Raw genomic sequence first — 20041 nt, forward strand, 5'->3', positions numbered from 1 at the left:
AGGGTTCCCTCTTGTCCTGGCCCCAGATCCCAGAAACTTAGTGGGGCTTCCAGAAACCAGCTCCTTCCCTGTCAAGACCCAAAATTGAGCGTTAAGAAACTTGTTTTCCAGAAGGTGCAAGGCTATAAAGGCAGCTCCCTTAGAAACCATCTGCCACTGGATGAGCTGGCTGAGAGGGCCTCATTTCCCTGGGAAGCCTGCTCTTCTGGTGGCTTCTCAAAGAATGCAGGAGGGGGGTTGGTGCAGAAGGCCAAACAATCCCCTCTCTAGGGTTCCTAGAACTAAACAAAAGGTCCCATTGAGGTTCCCCAGACTTGTTCACGACCTAGGGTCAGGCCTGGCCACCCTCTCCCAGCTGTGCCCGAGGTGTTCTGGCCTACTCTACCCTCCTCCCTCCTCCGAGTGACCCCAGATGGCCACATCCCAGACCCAGGGCCTGGAAGCCTGGATTAGAGCTCCTAGCTGCCAGCCAGGCCTCCCAAAGCTATGGCTGAACAGAACACAGGATCCTGCCCTCGGGAGAAGGGCACAGGAACCTCTGCACCCAGCAAAGCCCACGCATTTGCCAGGGAGGTGGGGCCAGACCCAGAGCTGGGAAGCTCCCTACCAACCAGGGGCTGTCCTCTGTCCCCTCTGCTTGGCCTCAGGCAAGGGGAAGAAGGGCAAGAGCAAGGAGTGGTCAGCTTGCCTTCCTCAGCCTCCTGGATCCAGGTGTGCCTGCCTCAGCTTACCCAAGGGGAACTGAGGAACGCCCACCCCTAAGCCACATTCCCTCCTTGGGGCTGTAAAAGCAACCCGCCCCAGGGCAGTCTGAGCAGGGCACTCACAGCAGCCTCCCCATGTTGGGAACTAAGGAGAGATGCTGGAAGGACCCAGAGCTAAGAAGGAAGGCAAGAGTGGGTTTGCATAGCTGTGGTAGTGATGTAGGGTGGCTAGGAGCCACAGGAAGGCCCTGTTCCCTATAGAAAAAGCAGCTTAGAGACACAAGAGGAGCCCAAGGGCCTGGGAGGGAGGCCTGGAGTGGAATGCCCCTCCCACTCACAGTAAAGAACCACAATGCCACGTAGGTGCCCTGGGGAGGGAGGGCTGGCTGCAGCGACAGCTGGACCTGCTCAGGCCCCTGTGGGTTGCAATGCCCCCCTTCTCCCTCCACAGACTCACATTCCTGCTCAATCAATCCCCTTCCACCCTCCCACACCCACTTCCTCGCCAGACACAAAGACCACAAATATTGTAGGATTGGATTTATGTGAAACTTCCAGAACAGGCAAATCCACACAGAAAATAGACTAGGGGGTACCAGGGCCTGGGGGTGAGACTGTTAATGGGTACAGGGTCTCCTTTTAGGGTGCTGGAAATATTCTGGAACTAGATAGAGGTAATCGTTGCACAACTTTGTCACTGTACTAAATACCCCTGAATTGTACACTTGCAATTGCCAAAATGGTGAATTTTATATTGTTGTGAATTTTATCTCAAAAATGTGTTTTGAGCCCTGGCCGGTTTGGCTCAGCGGTTAGAGCATCGGCCTGCGGTCCGGAGAGACCCGGGTTCGGTTCCCACTAAGGGCATGTACCTCGGTTGCAGTTTGTCCCCGGCCCTGGTTGGTTGTGCAGGTGGCAACCACTCGATGTGTCCCTTCACGTCGATGTTTCTGTCTCTCTCTGTTCCTCTCTCTCCCTCCCACTCTACCTGAACAAAGAATGGAAAAATGTCCTCGGGTGAGGATGATAAAAAAAAAAATGTGTTTTGAAAATAAAACACAGTACAGGTGCTCTGACTCTGACATGTACATTTCTTTATTGTAAACGAAAAAAGCAGTACTGACAGCATGAGGGGCAGGGGATGATCAGTGCCGTCAAAGGAAGCGGGAGCTGGGCTTCTGGAGTCCTGGAGACCTTGGGAGTGGGGAGAGTGAGCCTGCTCCACCTCTGCATTCACCGGATCTGGTGTGAGGACATAAAGGAGAAGGGAAGCTGAGCTGAGCGGGGTGGGCTGGCCTCTTGCTTGTGGTCCCTAGTAGAACAGTGTAGCCCATCTCCTGCCAGGCCAGCTCCCAAGCCCCAGCTCGAGCTGCCCAACCCAGTACCAGGGCCACCTCAGAGGAGCCTTCTTACCGTGTACTTGTCCCACTTCTTCTCGGGGTCATAGGGTTCCCAACGGCTGGCGGGGAAGATGTGCTTGTTCTTCTCATACCAGCTCCTCAGCACCACCTTGCCCGCATGTGACTGAGGAAGGGAGAAGGGCCAGGCTTGTGGCTCAGGGCCACCGGGGGCCTGGCTTCTCTACTTCTCCTTCCCTCCACTGCTCCTCCCTCCCCTGGCCCAGTGACCAGGCACCGCTGTACCTCGTCCTTCTCCACAGTGGCATCACTGAGCAGCCGCACATCATCATGAACATCGAAATTAAAGAGTGGCCCTGCAGGAGAGAAGTAGCCAGCCTACCTTCAGGCTGCTGCCCTGACCTGTTAGAGGCAAGTTGCTGGGGAAGGGGAGGGGCCGGGCCGGGCACACTCACCACTCTTCCCTCGTGCCTTGGTGACAATGAAATCATAGAAGCTGTGGTGCTAGGAGCCGAGGGTAGGAAAGACATGGCTGATGACCCATCTCAGCCTCTCCCACCAGCCTGCCCACCCGCAAGCTGGATGCAGGCACAGCTACAGACATTGCGCTCCCCCAGCTTGAGCCAAGGCCCCAGAGCAGAGACTGTCTGTCCCACAAAGCCCCCAGGCATGCCAAAGCCCACCACCCCTCCCACTGCTACCCTGGCTGTGGAAAGAAGAGACTCACGTGGGGTATGATTAGGTCCTCCTTGATATACATGAGCTGCTCCACCCCTGCTGACCTGAAGGAGAAAGGCAGGACAGCATGGATGGATGAAGCAGCAGCCAGCCAAGGACGCCAGGGCCAGGGCTGGGAGGCAACCCCAACCCCTTTGAGGCAGGCTGCTCGGTGTGGTAAGCCCAGGAGTAGCACCCACTGTCCTCCACTTCTGGGCTAAAGAGCTAAGGCTGATGCTCCCACCTAAGCTGCGTGTTGAGTGGGACAAAAAAAGAATCCTGACCCTCTTCTCAGGGGCAGAGTGCCAGCATGCCACTTTCCTACCCAGGGAGCAGTCACCCTGGTGTGCCACAAGTAGCAGCCACCATGTGGGGGTTATGGTACCAGGACTGGGATTACAAATTCCACATGCTCATGCACACATGCACACGCTCATACATGCTCATGCACGTGTACATGCACGTGCATACACACCCTACCTGAGCTCACTGAAGTCTTTGCGTAGGATCTCAAGTGCCTTCTGCAGGAACTGCTGCATAGTGTTGCCTTTTTTCATCTGCATGAGGGCCCAAGAGCCAGCACCCAGGACACCAAAGAGTTGGGAGGAAAAGATGGGAGCCTGGAGAAGGGCTCTCAAGAAGGCAGTGGCCTGGAAGTCCCTGCCAGGGACTCCGGAGCCCTCACTACTGTCACAAGTGGTCAGGCCTTCTCCACCACCCCCAGGATACCCAGGGGCCACCCATATGAAGGGACCTATGGGGTTCCAAAGCAAGGATTAAAGCTCCTTCTCACTGAATCTGAGGAGCACAGGCAGTGGGGTACAGCCCCCACACTACTTACCTTGACTGTCCGCCGGTGCCCAGAGCCATCCCAGTAACTGAAGGTGATTTCAATTTCCTCACCTACAAAGCAGAATTGCAACTTAGCTTCCAGAACCATGCATCCCCAGTCCCTGCAAGCTCCCTGGGTCTCAGCCCCCAGCCCCAGGCTCCCACTGCCCCAGCACCCCAGGCCAGGCCATGGAGGTCCCACTTGGTGAGCACTCACTCTTGATCTTCTCCTGCTTGGCTTCCCACTCTTGCCGCAGCTCTTCCCGGAGCCGATTCTCTTCCTCCTGGGAGAAGAAAGGGATAGAGGAGGGAGGCCCAAGGCTGCTCAGAGGACATGCAGGGCCCTACTCCCTGTATAAAAGCCTCTGCCAAGGTCAGGGCCAGGGCTGAGGTCAGGTCGCCTTTACCTCGCGGTCACGGTCAGGCAAAAAGCTTGTGTCCACATCTGGGTTCTTCCCCAACTTCCTCTTCTTTGTGGGGATCTCTGGAGCCAAAGGAAACACAGGAGTCAGCTGCATGATGGGCCCTGCTTCCAGGACACCCTGGACCCACCTTGGAGGCTTCCTAGACCATCCTGGCTGGGACACACTGCCCTCTGCTCCCAACCACAGTGGCCTGCACTGTGGTACCAGGACTGGGACTACAGGCTCCACATGCCCATGCACACACAAGTACATATACTGCGTTCTTGTCCCATCAGCTGTGACCTGGAGTACATCAGAGAATTTAAGGCATCAGTGCCAGTGTCTGAGGGAATAAGGCTCCTTTGCATTGGATGGATAGGGCATCCACAGAGGAGTGGGTGCTCAGGGGAGGGCCCCCTCTGATTCAGGAACTGTGTTTATATAGTCCCATGTCTTTTTTTATTGATATTTTTAGAGAGAGAGAGAAGAAGGGAAAAAGAGAGAAACATTTATTTGTTGTTCCATTTATTTATGCACTCATTCATTAACTTTTTTGTTGTTGTTAATCCTCATCCAAGGATATATTTTCCATTGATTTTGAGAGAGAGTGGAAAGGAGGAAGTGGAGGAGAAAGAGAAACATTGATGTGAGAGAGACACATCAACTGGCTGCCTCCTGCACGAGCCCTGACTGGGGCCGGGGATCAAACCTGCAACCCAGATACATGCCCTTGACCAGGAATCAAACCTGCGACCCTTTGGCGCATGGGCTGACGCTCTAACCACTGAGCAATGCCAGCCAGGGCTATTGGTTGTCTTGTATGAGCCCTGACCGGGGATCAAACCTGCAACCTTGATGTATCGGAACGCTACCCTAACCAACTGAGCTACTTGACCAGGGCCCACAGTCACATATCTGATGGCTCATCAAATCTTCACAACAGCCCCAAAGGGGCATGCCATTCCTTTTTCCCATTCGAGGAAACTGAAGCCCAAAGTCTCATGGCTACTAAGACCAGAGAAAACAATAGAAGAGAAGGAAAGGTCAGTCTTGCCAACATCCTGGACTCTGGACTCGGTTTCCCCAATTAGGACATGGATGAACTAAAACATTGGTTCTTCAACTTGCTGGTCTCAGCACTCCTAAACACTCTTACAAGTTACCAAGGACCCCAGAGAGCTCTTGTCTATGGGGGTTGTAGCCATTGATATTCACTGAATTAGAAATTGAGCCTAAGAAACATTGAAGGCTCTAGAACAGAAAACCAAGCACTCTTACCTGTCGAAGAAATGATGTCATCATGTCAGGTGACCTCCAGAAAACTCCACAGCACACTCATGAAAGAACCAGAGTGCAAAAGACCAAGAATGTCTTTGCATGATTATGAAAATGTTTTTGACCTTGCAGACCCCTCAAAAGGGTCTTCAAGACCCCCGGGGAACCTAGAGCGCTCTTTGAGAACCGCAGACCTAGAAGACAAGCCTGATGCTCCAAGGCAGGGTTTCCAGAACCTGGCTGCACATTAGAATCACCCAGAGAGTTTTTTGTTTTAAATCCCATGTTAGTGCCTGCCACTAGGTCCCCAAAATAAAACCTCTGAAGGGAGGGAAGTCCCACAAAACCCCAGTAATACACAGCGATGCTGACAGGCTTCCCCCAGACCTGTGCTGTCCAAAATGGTGGCCCCAGCCACATAGATGTGTAGCTCATGTGATGACATTCTGATGGTAATTTTTTAGATGCCACATATCACTTAATACTTAATATTACTAAACAGCACTGAAATTAACTTCACCCGTTTCTTTTCACGTTTTACTGTGGCTCCTGGAACATTCAAAATGCCAGGAGGCTCACAAGCTTCTTCCTGTTCACATTAGCCACTCCCCTTAAAGCTGTCACATCCAACCTGTCACAACACTGAGTAGTGCCATCTTCCACCATTCCTTGGCCATCATGCTTTCTAAATCACCCCTGGTCTATCACCGCATCCTCCCAAGTCCTCAAATGCATCCCTCCTGCAGTTCCACATCTGGGCTCACTCATTTCTCAACTCTACAATTTCCTAACCTCCATCTCTGGTTGCTAATGAAATTCCCCTCATCGTGAAGGCCCAGCTCAACTGTCCCCCACGGGACACTTTTCCCTGAGCCCTGAGCTGGCCCTGGGCCCTGGCAGGTTGCATGCTGACCTATATGATTCCTTTGAGCAGAACAGTGCCCTGTTTTCAGAATACATATATTTTAATTGATTTTAGAGAGAAAGGAAGGGAGAGGGAGAGGGAGGAAAAGAGAGAGAGAGATCAATGTGAGAGAGAAACATCGATCGGTTGCCTCATGTACGCACCCCGACCAGGGATCGAATCTGCAACCTGGGTTACATGCCCTGACCAAGAATTGAACCAGCAACCTTTCAGCACACAAGACGACATTCAACCAACTGAGCCACACCAGCCAGGGCAACAGTGCCCTGCTTTTGTCTGTCTGTTTCGGCCCTGGCCCAGCCTGGAGCAGGTGCCTGGCACACAGGGCCCCTATGCTGGCTTAGTCCTTGCTCCCCACCCTTATCAAGTTGTCCCTATAATGCCTTGTTCCCTCAGCTGAGACTTGCACTGCCCAATTAGTAGCCATTGAATTTCTGTGGCTTTGTCAATTTATACTGAAATTAACCAAAAAGAATTTAACAATTTGATGCCCCGACTTCCGGTCAAGATGGCAGGTAGGTAAAGGCGGTATCACGTCCTCCCACGACTACATCAAAGTTACAACTAAACTACAGAACAACCATCATTCAAGACCGCCTGAAATCAAGCTGAATGCAAGTCCTAAAACTACGGAATTAAAGCAGCAGCCACATCCAGACTAGTAGGAGGGGCGGCGGCACGACGGGCTGGTCCCACACCCACGTGTGGCGGATAAAAATCAGGAGGACACCTGGGCTGGGAAGGTCCTCCCTGAGGACTGAGGGGTCCCCGTCCCACACCAGGTGCCCCGCTCAGGGTTCCAGTGCCAGGAAGAGAAGTCCCCATAACTTCTGGCTGGAAAAAACAGAGGGAACTGAGGCTCAGGGAAGCTGAGGCGGCTGGAGCCCCAGGCAGCTCCTCTTAAAGGGCCCGCGCACGGACTTATTGGACTCTCTCCCTCTAAGCTTGGAGGGGAGGCAGCTCCAGGGGCGCCAGAGACATACAGGGAAGAACTGAGCTGTTTGGCATTGGAGCGAGGGCTGGAGAGGGGGCTTTCTCCTGGACAGATGTGCTGTCTGAGGCCTTTGTTCCTTTGGTGAGCCCTTCCCTGGGGCAGCAGACAGCTGCCATATCTGGACTCCAGCAACCTGGCTCACACTGTCTGCCCCGCCCTGGTGATTCCCTGAGGCCCCGCCCCGCCCAACTTTCAGGCCCACCCAAGCTTTTGCCAGTTGCTTAACCATTGGATTGGTCTGTCTTGGATCCTGCTTCAGGTTTTCCTAAATTCTTTCAAACGAGCAGCATCTGGTCTCAGCTAGCCCCATACCTCCTGTTAAGTAATACATAGAAACAAACACAGAGAGGAAGCCAAAATGAGGAGACAAAGAAACAGGTCCCAAATGAAAGAACAGAAAAAATCTCCAGGAAAAGAACTAAGTGAAATGGAGATAAACAACCTAACAGATGCTGAGTTCAAAATACTGCTTATAAGGATGCTCAATGAACTTGGTGAGAACCTCAGTGAACTTAGTGAGGGCCTCAAGAGCATAAAAAGGACCAGTCAGAAATGAAGGAGGCACTAACTGAAATAAAGAATAATTTACACAGATTCAATAGTAGAGTAGGTAAAACCAAGAAGCAAGCCATCAATTTGGAATAGAAGGAAGCAAACAACACCCAATCAGAACAGCAAAAAGAAAAAAGAATCCAAAAAAATGAGGATAGTGTAAGGAGCCTCTGGGACAACTTCAAGCATGCCAACATTCACATCTTGGGAGTGCCAGAAGGAGAAGAGAGAGAACAAGAAATCGAAAACCTATTTGAGACAGTAATGGCAGAAAACTTCCCTAACTTAGTGAAGGAAACAGACATACACGTCCAGGAAGCACAGAAAGTCCCAAACAAGATGAACCCCAAGAGGCCCACACCAAGACACATCATCATCAAAATGCAAAAAGTTCAAGACAAAGAGAGAATCTTAAAACAGCAAGAGAAAAGCAGTTAGTTACCTACAAGGGAGTTCCCATAAGACTGTCAGCTGATTTCTCAAAAGAAACTTTGCAGGCCAGAAGGGAGTGGCAAGAAATATTCAGAGTGATGAAAAGCAAGAACCTACAACCAAGATTACTCTATCCTGCAAAGCTGTCATTTAGAATCGATGGCCATATAAAGAGTTTCCCAGACAAGAAAAAGTTAAAGGAGTTTATCACCACCAAACCATTATTTTATGAAATGTTGAAGGGTCTTTTTGAAGAAAAAGTTAACATATATGAACAAACAAAATGGCAATGAATACATATTTACCAACAATGGAATCTACAAACAAAATGAACAAGCAGAACAGAAACATTCTCATAGATACAGAGAACATTTTGTTGGTTGCCAGATGGAAGGGGGGTTGGAGGAATGGGTGAAAAAGATGAAGGGATTAAGAAGAACAAATTGGTTGCTAGATACAAACATCAAAGGGAAGGGGTGTTTGGGGGGTGGGAGGAGATGAACCAAAGAGCTTATATGCATATATGCATGGCCAATGGACACAGACAACAGTGTGGGAAAAGGCAGGAGGGGGGCGGGGGTGGGGAGGAGGGTGTCAATGGGGGAAAAATGAGGAATATCTCTAACACATTCAACAATAAAGATAAAAACAAACAAACAAAAAAACAAAAACAAAACAAAGAAAAAAAAAACAATTTGATGTCCCAACCACAAGCCATATGCACAGTAGCCACCTGGCAGCATAGACACGTACATTTCCATCATCACAGAAAGTTCTACCAGCCAGCCTGATGTAATCCATCTTCTCCCATCCTTGGTCCATCCTTCATGGTACCTACAGTAGCTCGCACTGAAGACCCCATGTCCTTATACAGGGGCTGCACAGCTGGCTCTGACTCACTCTGGCACTGAAGGTGAGCTCCCGCCCCAACTCAGCTTTACATACAGTGCAGACTTGGCTCTTTCTCTCCTGCCCTGACATGTGAAGTTTGGGACCACAAATGGAACGGGCAATCAAGGCTGGGTGGTGGATGTGTTTCTTCACTCTAGAGCCAGAAACCCAGGACAGAGCATGGCAGGCAAGTCCCCTCCCTGGTGCCCCAAACCTGCTCTCACCTTCCCTTTCCAACTCCTCCTCATACATGGTCTCCTCCTCCTCCTCTTCGCACACCTCCTCTTCTTCCTCTAGGGTAAAGGACAAGCTGGATATCTTCCGCTTGGCCTCCTTCTTGCGCTCCTTCTCTCGCAGCTTCTCCAGCTTCCTGCCGAAGCACGGACAACCATCATGCACCACATTGTCACCCCAAGGCCCCTTCCCTGACCCAGAGCCACTTATGTGCTCAGTGTAGGGCCCACATGGTACAGATCCTTGAGGAGTCCTATTGCCCTAGGTCACTTCAAGCTCACGGGAAGGCCTCTAATTATGACAAAAGGGTTCCCTTCAAGATGCAGAAACAGTCTGGCTGATGTGGTTCAGTGGCTGAGCATCGACCCACGCACCAAGAGGTCACCAGTTCGATTCCTGGTCAGGGCACATGTCCACGTTGTGGGCCCAATCCCCAGTGGGGGGCACGCAGGAGGTGACCAATCAATGTTCTCTCTCATCAATGTTTCTATCTCTCTCTCCTCCTCACTTCCTCTCTCTCTAAAATCAATAAAGGAAAAAAAAAAAGATGCAGGAACAAGCCTGACCCAACCCCAAGCACTAGCTACACCTCTGAGAGGGGCTGCCAGCAGGTAAGGACTCACAACTGCAGCTCTTTTGACTGTTCCTTCTTGGCCAGCTGCTTTTCCCGTTCCTTCACCAGTGCCTCCTGCTTGGCCTTCATGTCATTCAGGGTCACAAGTCCTGTGAGGCCAGGAGACATGGGGGTAAGGATCGGTCACCCAGAGCCAGAGAAGCAACAGTCCTCTCGGTCCACGAAAAGGAGACATGCATGCTTTCCTTACCCACAGTGCTGGACTTGAGCTCTGCCTCGACAGCATCGTAGTGTGCAGAGAACTTCTTGTCAATGTTGGATTTCATTATGTTCTCCTGTAGGGGACAGAGAGTGGCGGTGAGGGCCATCCACCACCCCACAATGGAAGCAGGGACCTGGGCCTGGGTTCCAGTCCCAGATCTGCTTCTGGACTATAATATGACCTCGGGAAAGACATGTCCCCTTTCCTTGGTTGATGGAAGGTTCCACAGCACTGCAAGGGGCTCTTTCAGTACTGAGGGAGTCAAATGGGGTTGTTTCCCTGTGACCTCTGAGCTTCTCTGGCCCCTCCATGCCACTCCCTAGGGACTAGAGCTCCCTCAGTAGCCTGGAGCCACAGGTTCTACCTGCCTTTTTTAAAAAATTGATTTGAGAGAGAGGAAGGGGGAAAAGAGAGAGAGAGAAATATCCATTAACTGGTTGCCTCCCACATGTACCTTGACTGGGGATTGAACCCTCAACCTAGGTATGTGCCCTGACCCGGAATCGAAATCGCCACCTTTTGGTGTATGGGATGACACTCCAACCAACTGAGCCACACCAGCTTGTGCCATACCCAGCTTTTAAGCTGAAGCTCTGGAGACCCAAGCCAAGGGGTGACAGGAGAGTGAAGAGTAGCTAAGGGATCTAGTCCCTTCACTGAGCAATGTGGCTCCCTCTCAGCTCCAGATGCTACCAAAAGCTTTCCATGAGGCCTCCTTGCTCCAGCTCAGCCTCATCACACATAGGTCTCTCCCTGGCCAGTAGCCTCTAGAGGAGGTGACCAACAGACAAATGTACCTCTGGCTAGCCAGAGTCAGCATTGAGACAGCAGGGCATGAACTGAGACTTCAGCATGGGGCTGCTTCCTTGGGCTTCGCTTCCACAGTACCTAAGGTAGAAGCCTGCTTGCCTCTCCTGTCCTGAGTTCATGCTTTACCAAAGGAAGAGTCTACTGCAAAGGCCCAAGGGAGGGCTCCTTCCTTCCTGACCTCCCACTGACTGAAGCCCTTTGTGAACCGCTAGCACCCCTGATGCTGGCGCCTACATTTGTTGCGGCACAAAGGGCTCTGGTAAGAGCCTTGCCAACCAGTAGCTTAGTTGGGGCCTGCGGGGCCTGCCCTTCCTGGTATCCATTGGCTAAGGGCAAAGATTTCACTCTCAGGGTTCAGGAGCCAGAGCCAGGATGCTCTGTATCGGCGAGGGGCTCCCCAATGTGACCAATGGAACCACTGACTGTTGTTCCCTACAGTTGGAGGCTTGTCACAAGCTAGTTTGGCTTAGCCTTCTGGGCCCATTTTACAGATAAGCAGACTGTCGCCAGCTCGTTTCTGCCTCTTGCTGGAGATCAGTGAGCAGGGTCCCGTTCAAGCTCGCCGTCCGTGCTCTAGGCCCGCCTCCCCGGGTCGCGCGGGGTCCCAGTGTGCCCGGGCAGTGGGCAGCGCGCATGCTCTGAGGCACTGAGGCGCCCCGGCCCAGCCCGCACCTCGGCGATCCGCTGTTTCATCTGCTCCATCTGCTCGCGTTGCTTCTCCCTCTTCTTCATCAGGTGCATGGCGCGGCCCGCCTCGCTCGCGGCGCCCTTGTACTGAGCCATGGTGGCAGTCGTAGTGGTAGCGGCAGCAGCAGCAGCAGGGACAGCGACAGCAGCCGGGCAGTCACTAGCTGTGCTGACCACGGCGTTGGGCGTCGGGCGTCGGAGCAATCAGCAGACGCCTGCGCGCTCCGTGACGTCGGCCAACAGGGAACGCGCTGACGCCCCGCCCCGCGCCAGCCGCCCCGCCCCGCGCCAGCCGCCCCGCCCCGCGCCAGCCGCCCCGCCCCGCCCCGCGCCAGCCGCCCGGCACGTGACCGTGGGCGGCCTGGCTCTGCCTCCCTCCCGGAGGCTTGCCTCAGGTCCCCTCCGGTTGTTGTCCTCTACTCCACCTCCCATCCCCACCCCCGCGCCAGCTTCCTCGGTTCCCTGTTAATTCCTCGACGTTAACCCCAAGCCTCCAGTCCTACTTCCTCCTGTTGATCCCAAGGCTGAGCCCCGGGCCCTCCACTTCCTTGATGTTGACCCAGCCCAAGGCCAGACCCCCCTTGCTGCCGCCCTACCTAAGGCAGCACGTTTTTCCTGCTTCCACCAGTTTGACCCCCACCCAAGACGGCCCCAGTCACCCATTTCCCCAGACCATGAGGCTGGGCCTGGGTCCCCTCTGCCTCCTCTTCCTTGACCTGGAGGCAAGGACCCTGCTCCATCTGCTTCAACCCCCACCCTCTTCCAGTTTCTTTCACATTGGTGCCCCAAGGATTGCAGTCCTGGTACCAGCAATAACTTGCTGGGTGGCCCTGGGAAGGTTGATGTGACCTGTTTCCTCTGTACAGGTCCTTTCAGTTCAGGAGCTCTTTAATTCCCTGATGAAGAAAGTGACCTTTTTGTAGCCACCAGGAGCCAAGTTAAGCCTGAGTCCCAAACTCAATAGGGACAGCATGACATCCCAGGAAGCTGAGGTCCCATCCATTGCCCAGCTTTTGGGAAATAAAGCTAAATATCTGGGTTCAGGTTTCCACACAGTTTTTATTGGGAAGTTTTGTTTTCTGTGAAATACACTAGAGGTTGGGGAAGGGCACACATTCACTTTGCAAGATAAGGGTTTCCCACCACTAAGGGAAAGGCGGGGCAGGGCACATTGGGGGTCTGGATCCATTTTCCCACCTCCTTCTGCTTTGCTCACATTTCTCTCTCAGCAAGTACCAAAGGACACAAACACAGACACAAAGAAACAAAAACAGCAAGATCAACCTCCAATGGGGCCACACCCAAGCCCTTTCCCCTCCCAGACAGCCCAGGTAGCTAGGGGAGCTGCTCCACAGCCCCAGGCCGCACCAAAAGACTGCAAGGGAGGGGTACATAATTCCCTTCTCAGACAGGGTGGGCAGAAGTTAATAAATTAGAATAAATTAACAGGAGGGGAGGGATGAAGGATGAAACTTTGTGCTGGGAGGGCCCCTTCTCTCCAACACACAAGAGATTTGGTGGGGGGAGGCAGGGGGCATCTCCAAAGGCCACTACAGTGGAATTAAGAGCGGTGGGGGCAGAAGTCAGCTTTTCCTCTGCATTCTTCCCATAGCAGAAAAATTAGGGGGAAGAAACACACACAAGGAGAGGAACCCTCTTTTCCCAGGATAAGGAAGGGCCAAGAAAGAGGATGCTATCCAACCCCCTGCCCGTCTCCCAAACCATCACTAAGATTAAGTATTTGGTCAGTGAATCAATGAGGTGGGTGACAGGAATGTGGTGGGGGAAGCAGAAGATGCTGGAAACAGGGGTGCCCAGCCATGCCCATCTCCCTAGCCTTGGAGGAGAACAAGGGAGAGGGCATCCAGGGCTGGGGGAGGGTCAGCAATCACTGGTCAGCTTCTCCAAAGACATCGTTCTGTTTGCGCTTCATGTTCTCAAAGTCAAAGGCGGAGCCTGCCATGCGCTTGTAGATGTCTTTGATGTCATTGCAGGTTGTCTCAAAGTGTGTGGTGGCATCATAGGAGCAGGAACAGAACACCTGAAAACAGCCAGAGCCGGGGCCCAGAGTGAGTTGGGCAGGGGCCCTGTACAAGCAGCCAGGAGCCGGGGCAGGGACAAGCTGCTTACCTGGCTCTCAGAACCATCATCAATGGGCTCATACAAGTCACTGATGGCCACAAACCTGAGGGGCAGATGGAGGGGAGGGGACAGGCCTCACAACCAGCCTTGCCCTCCCTGGTCCCCATCCCCCAGTCTCCCAGGTCCTTGGCTCCCTTCCTCCCCAAGCCTCTCACTTCTGGTCAATGGGCTCCAGTAGCTCCAGGGCTGGCTCAACCTCCTTTTCAGGGTCCGCGGTCTCCACCGTGGTGCTGGCAATGGCGATGTACTTGCCCTGAGCAGCCACGTTGTGTGCGTAGGAGATCATGCACACGTAGATGTCTGCCCACAGGAAGCGCTCCATTAACGTGGGCATACAAAGGGTTTCTGGGAGTGAGCTCAATTGGGCCTGACCCTCCCCAATTCCACACAGCAGGATGCATCCAAGCTGCTACCCACATGAAGGGAAAGAGTCCAAGCCAAGCAATCCCTAGGGTGCCAAGTCATGGGTACTGTGATGCGGGTGCCTATTCTTCCATGGAGGAAGCAGGCAGAGAGCCCCAAGCCTTACAAGGAGAGGCAGAATCACCCCAAAGACAGCACCCTGGAGGACGTCACGTGGGGCTTGGCCTACCTGACTTCCTGTTGACCTGGTTCTGGGGGATGATGATTTGGCAGGAGTTGGCATCATTGGTGTTCTTGATGGGGTGGCTGAGGATACAGATGATGCGGATAACCTGGCCAGCCTTCCGCACACGGTCTGGAATGTAGCTGGGGTCACAGATCAGCTGCTTGCATCGGGCCACCTGTGAAAGCCACCAAAAGGCCTTATCCCTACCCAAGAGTCCCTTTAGTAGTCATGGGGATGGGCCCATAGTTAGGGCTGGCAGCTACAACTGGCAGAGCACTCCTCTGAGCTGTCACCACTGCCCCTGCTATAGCATACAGCTTCATCCTACATGTCAAGGAGGTATGCCCAGTACACAGGGCTGGGCGACCCCCTTTGTGGAGATACTGTAGAATATTCTCTGGACCACCAACACATCAAATGGGCTTTGAGAGATACCTCTTGCCAACAGGAATGGCTATGTAGACTTCTTCTGGAGCCCTGGTGCCCAAAACAAGGCCCTCAGAGCTAGTAGCAGCAAACCCAGCAAAGCCAGAGTCACTGAGAGCCTCTAAGGGGAAGAACAAACTCCACCTAGACCATCGTGACTACACTGTGGGGAAGGCTTACCTCTCCCTCAGATTTCACACCCACCACCTTGCCATTCTCCATGATGATGTCATCCACAGGTTTGTTCAGCATATATGTCCCTCCATAGATGGCACTCAATCTGTGGTGGGGAGAGTGATGGTGAAGTATCCCACCCAGGAGTAACAGGAACCAGTGCCACTGCACCCTCCCCTCACCAGCACTGGGGTACAAAGAAGGCTGCCCCAAGCAGGAAGAGCTCAGGAGATCCAGTGGTTCTTCCCAGATATGTCTCCCAGAATATCCTGCAAAGAGCTAATGTAAGGGTGGCATGAGGGTCACAGCTCCTCACAGAAGTGGTCTGGGGAACAAAACGAAAGGCTCTGGAGAAGCCCTGACTCAAGGTTCCAAAGACCCCAGCCCAGTCCTAGCACTACCTGACTCAGGCCAGGAGCCAAGCAAGCCCCATCTGTGGGAGCCTAGCTCTTCAACTCTGCACTTCAACATACTGCCGAGGCACCCCAATTGCCTAAGGAAAATGCAAAGTAAATGAAGACCACAATGGCAAAGTACAGAATACTACGAAAATGCTCAAGGGGGTCCTGGCCAGTGTGGATCAGTGGTTAGAGTGTCAGCCCACGCACCAGAAAGTTGCAGGTTCGATCCAGCCCTGGTCAGGGCACATGTGAGAGGCAACCAATCAATGTGTCTCTCTCACATTGATGTTTTTCTCTCTCTTCTCTTTCTCTCTCCCTCTTTCTCTTTCTCTCTCCCAGGTTGCTGGATCGAACCTGCAACTTTCTGGTGCGTGGGCTGACACTCTAACCACTGATCCACACTGGCCAGGACCCCCTTGAGCATTTTCGTAGCATTCTGTACTTTGCCATTGTGGTCTTCATTTACTTTGCATTTCCCTTTCACTTTCTCTAAAAATCAATGAAAAAAAATATCCTCCAGTGAGGCTTAACCAAACAAAAATTTTTTAAAAATATTTTGTTGTTGTTGTTAATCCTCACCTGAGGATGTGAAAGAGACACATCAACTGGTTGCCTCCAGAACAACCCTGACCCAGCCAGGGATTGAACCTGCAACACAGGTATGTGCCCTTGACTGGTTCATGGGGCTGATGCTCTACTGCTGAGCTGAACCAGCCAGAGCAACGAAAACTTTAAAAAAAAATGCTCATGGGGAACCCGGCTAGTGTGGCTCAGTGGTTGAACATCAACCCATGCACCAGGAGGTCGCCGGTTTGATTTCCAGTCAGGGCACATGCCCAGGTTGTGGGCCCGATCCCCAGTCGGGGGCATGCAGGAGGAGGCCATTCGATGTTCTCTCTCATTGATGTTTCTATCTCTCTCTCCCCTCTCTCTTCCTCTCTCTCTAAAATCAATAAAGGAAAAAGTTTTTTTGTTTGTTGTTTTTTTTTTTTATCCTCACCCGAGGACATTTTTCCATTTTTTGTTCAGATAGAGTGGGAGGGAGAGAGAGGAAGAGAGAGAGAGAAACATCGACGTAAAAGGGACATATCAAGTGGCTGCCACCCTCACGACCAACCAGGGCCGGGGACAAACTGCAACCGAGGTACGTACCCTTAGCGGGAACCAAACCCGGGTCTCTCTGGACCGCAGGCCGATGCTCCAACTGCTGAGCCAAACCGGCCAGGGCAGGAAAAAGTTTTTTTAAAAATGCTCATGGGGGACCCAGCTAGTGTGGCTCAGTGGATTGAGCATTGTCTCATGGTCTGAGGTCCCAGTTCGATCCCCTGTCAGGGCGCATGCCTGGGTTGCAAGCTCAATCCCCAGTAGGGGGCGTGCAAGAGGCACCTGATTAATGTTTCTCTCTCACATAGATGTTTCTATGTCTCTCTCCCTTCCTCTCTCTAAAAAATCAATAAAAATGCTCAAGGGGGTTGTTCCCATTCTTAACCTCAGCTCTTCTCAGTACTGCCAACTGAAAGATGCCATGCCCTCACCTTGCAAAGCCCTGAGGCAGCTCACCAAGGCCATAGAGTGGATATAAATACGGGCTCTTGCCATACCGGGCCAGGGACTCGCTGTACAATTTGATGCGGTTGATGGTCTCAAGACAGGGCTGGTCCAAGTAGCTGGGGAGAAAGGGTCAGAAGAAGCTCCAATAGCAGAAACCCCAGCTCACCTCCACCCAGACACCAGGCCAGCATTCCCCCACCCTCAATGGCCTGGGGGAGCCTATGGGTTAAACACAAGAAAGGAATGGAAAAAGCAACAGGTCAGTGTGTGGTTGAGTACAAGAGGTGTGCACAGTGGGCTGAGGGAGCAGCAGACATGAGGGGGGAGGGCAGGGTGCAGTCCAGGTGAGATTCAGTCCAGCTTCCCCTCACTCATCAGTGCGGTAGAGCGCCAGGGCGTGGCCAGTGAAGTCAATGACGTCCTGGCCCAGGTCAAACTTCCGGTAGACTTCACGCATGCTGGTGCTCTGGGGGTCGACGCCCTCAAAGGTCTTGGGGTCATTCTCATCAAAGTTTGCCACAAACACTAGGAACTTGCGGAAGCGCCGTTTCTCAAACATACCCATCAGATCTGTGGAGGTAATGTTCTGTTCATACCACAGAACATGAACCTCTCCTTCCCATTAGGCAGGCCAAGAAAGCAGGTTCCCTAGCTCTTAGCTGAGTTCTCCTGCTAACCACCGTGTGACCTTAGATTAACCCCTCTGCCCTTCTCAGCCTCAGTTTCCCATCTGGTCAGGCTCTGAGAGCCCACTGAGCTTTGAATTGGGGGATGTTTCACTGGTCAGGTGGAGCCCCTGTCAAAGACTCAAGTCTTTCAAGGAGTCCCCCACCTCCACATACCCTCTGGGAAGCATGTTGGCTTCCCTCCTGGCAACCAGTGTGAGGCACAGCCCAGGGTAGCAGAAGGAAGACAGAGCAAGAGGCTTCTGGTACTGCAAGGGGAATGTGACTGGGTGCCCTGCTCTGGATGGCTGCCCCCATTCCCATGATTCTCTGGGTTCGGGGACCTGCACTCACTAGAAGCCAAGGCTTCAGTCTCAGTGGACGGCACTTTGTAGATCTTGCCCCCCTTGTAGACAAAGCTGCCCTCCACCACCTTGAAGTCCAAGTAGCGAGTCACCTCTGTATACAGTAGCATCTTTACCAGCTGCCCTGCAGGGTGGTGAGGGAAAGGCAACAGTATCAGCATGGCTCTAGCTGCTCTGGCTGACTCTTCTATAGAGTCTGACCTTTCTCTGGTTGTCCCAACCACCCCCCCCCCCAATACCTCCTTCGTCTCCCTCACCATTGGCCATGAGGAATTTGGGGATCAGGTCAACATTCCAGTCTCGACCCCGTCCCATGGACTCAGGTGGCCCCTCCAGCAATTGAAAACGCTTATACAGCTGCAAGCAGGAAGGAGAGATAGAGAGGCACCTCTAAGACCACCCTTCCTTCCCTCACCCCTCCTGCCCAGAGAACCTAAGGAGCTGCTTCAGCACCCTATGCAAAAGGTTAACAAGGGATGGGTCTGGGCTCAGGTGGCCTCACCTCTTCCAGGGGTGTGATGGAGGAGCTCTCACCCCCATAGTAGGGGTTCCGGTCCATGTGCAGCACCTTCTTCCCGTTCACAGACATGATACCTGACAGGATGCATTCCTGGGGAAGGGGTGACATTTCTGCACTCCCACCTACCCACATTCACACCAGCAGCCCTTACTTGTTCCCCACCCCAAACCGGAGAAGAGAGCAAAGATAGAAGGACTCTGCACCAATGGATAACTCCTTTCACTACCACCACCATTCCTCCCCTGCTGGCCGCCTTGCCTAACATTGGGGGACAATGGCTTCACCTGACCACAGTCTTCTTTATAACCTTGCGGGGCAAAGAGATAAAAGAAATAATGGAGCCATAGTGGGAGAGTATCCAGCAGACACACAGATGGTCTATCCAGCAACTACTGTGCCAACAGTCACATATCAACACCATCTATCTACAGAGAGCCACAAGAAATGACAGGTAAGACACAATGAGCCACAGAGGAGACCCAGTTGAACAGTGCAGGGCCCACTGAAGGGAAGTGAAGAAATACTTAGCACGGTCCTAGAATTGCAGGCCCCACCCTGGGCTGCTGGGTCCTCCAAGTTGCCCCTGACCCTGAGTCTTCCCACCCAAGAAGGGGCTTCTACGCCACTACTGAGAGAGAAGAGTCTCTCAGAGGATCTGTCCAACAGGGCTTGAGGGAAGGGGGAAGATAAACACCCTCACCATTCATTGTCAGTAACCCAAGGACAAAGGCTGCAGATACTAGTCAGCCAGAGGTCTCCAAGGGAAACAGGCGGAGGTGGGGGTGTGGGGTGGGGGCGTAGTGGGAAATGTGGTCACTGCCCCCACTGCTGCTCTTTCTGGAACATTCCCTGGGTCCCCAAGCCCCATAAAAAGCCGGGGAGGGAGGATGAGGGTCCACCCTGGCGAGATCCCGACCCAAGGTCCTTGTATTTCATCCTCACCAGAATCACCGCAAGATGAGAGAGGATGCTGGATGTGCCGGGGGTGCGGGGATGGGTGGGGACCGTTGTTGGGGCAGGGAGCACTGGGTAGTATAAGGTCGAGTGGGGATGCAGGCTGGGATGGGGAGGACAGAAGGGGTCGGCGGTCGGGGACCGGGGAGTCGAGGGAGCAGAGGAAAAGGGGTCCGTTTCTTGGAAAAGGGGCCATGGTGGTGGGTAGAGGCGACATCGTGAAGGGGTGGGCAGGGGGCTTTTTTCCGGGGACCCGAGCACCGGGGGCGGCAGTGCCACGGATGGCAGTAACAGAATGGGGCTGGGGGCGGCAGCACTGCGGAGAGGATGGGGCGATACGGAGCTCCGGGCGCCTGAAGTCGCACTTACCGTGAGGCCGGTGCCCAGCACGATCACATCGTATTCTTCATCCATGGTCAGGCCTCGGTGCCAGCGCCGTGGGCTCCTCCTCCTCCTCCTTCACCACAGCCGTCGCCGCACTGGACCAAAGATGGCGGCGCGTTGGCCGCCGCCCGACCCCTCCGCCGCGTCAAAGAGTCCGTCCCCTCCCCGCGCCCTGCCGGGCACAGCCGGGCCACTGTCTCCCCGGCTCGCCCCCTGGGAG

General features: G+C 53.3%; 2 protein-coding genes across 2 annotated transcripts; both read right to left on the bottom strand.

Annotated features, from left to right (window-relative positions):
- Positions 1-1823: 1823 nt before the first annotated feature.
- Positions 1824-11837, bottom strand: FAM50A (family with sequence similarity 50 member A). Its single transcript, XM_036270827.1, has 13 exons — positions 11636-11837; positions 10142-10226; positions 9941-10040; positions 9308-9453; positions 4018-4094; positions 3828-3894; positions 3621-3682; positions 3260-3336; positions 2790-2844; positions 2518-2566; positions 2348-2418; positions 2118-2228; positions 1824-1946 (listed from the first exon to the last, which is right to left on the bottom strand). Exons 1-13 carry the CDS (start codon positions 11744-11746, stop codon positions 1938-1940), a joined length of 1020 nt encoding a protein of 339 aa, XP_036126720.1. The 5' UTR covers positions 11747-11837; the 3' UTR covers positions 1824-1937.
- An 852-nt stretch (positions 11838-12689) lies between these two features.
- On the bottom strand, positions 12690-19946 carry GDI1 (GDP dissociation inhibitor 1). The gene is made up of 11 exons (XM_036271213.1): positions 19807-19946; positions 18466-18573; positions 18221-18320; positions 17953-18087; positions 17305-17503; positions 16918-17049; positions 14988-15087; positions 14385-14556; positions 13948-14092; positions 13781-13835; positions 12690-13691 (listed from the first exon to the last, which is right to left on the bottom strand). Exons 1-11 carry the CDS (start codon positions 19849-19851, stop codon positions 13539-13541), a joined length of 1344 nt encoding a protein of 447 aa, XP_036127106.1. The 5' UTR covers positions 19852-19946; the 3' UTR covers positions 12690-13538.
- Between the last annotated feature and the right edge of the window lie 95 nt (positions 19947-20041).

This window comes from Molossus molossus, unplaced genomic scaffold (assembly GCF_014108415.1).
Source record: "Molossus molossus isolate mMolMol1 unplaced genomic scaffold, mMolMol1.p scaffold_m16_p_2, whole genome shotgun sequence".
Lineage (NCBI taxonomy): Eukaryota > Metazoa > Chordata > Mammalia > Chiroptera > Molossidae > Molossus > Molossus molossus.

Excerpts from the sequence above, each read along its gene's own strand:
- GDI1 (XM_036271213.1), bottom strand. The coding sequence starts at position 19,851 with ATGGATGAAGAATACGATGTGATCGTGCTGGGCACCGGCCTCACG. Across the intron at positions 18,088-18,220 it reads CAAATTCCTCATGGCCAATG|GGCAGCTGGTAAAGATGCTA; the intron begins GTGAGGGAGACG and ends ACCACCCTGCAG. Across the intron at positions 17,504-17,952 it reads GACTGAAGCCTTGGCTTCTA|ATCTGATGGGTATGTTTGAG; the intron begins GTGAGTGCAGGT and ends TTACCTCCACAG.
- FAM50A (XM_036270827.1), bottom strand. The coding sequence starts at position 11,746 with ATGGCTCAGTACAAGGGCGCCGCGAGCGAGGCGGGCCGCGCCATGCAC. Across the intron at positions 9,454-9,940 it reads CAGTCAAAAGAGCTGCAGTT|GAAGCTGGAGAAGCTGCGAG; the intron begins GTGAGTCCTTAC and ends GTGCTTCGGCAG. Across the intron at positions 2,229-2,347 it reads CCACTGTGGAGAAGGACGAG|TCACATGCGGGCAAGGTGGT; the intron begins GTACAGCGGTGC and ends TCCCTTCCTCAG.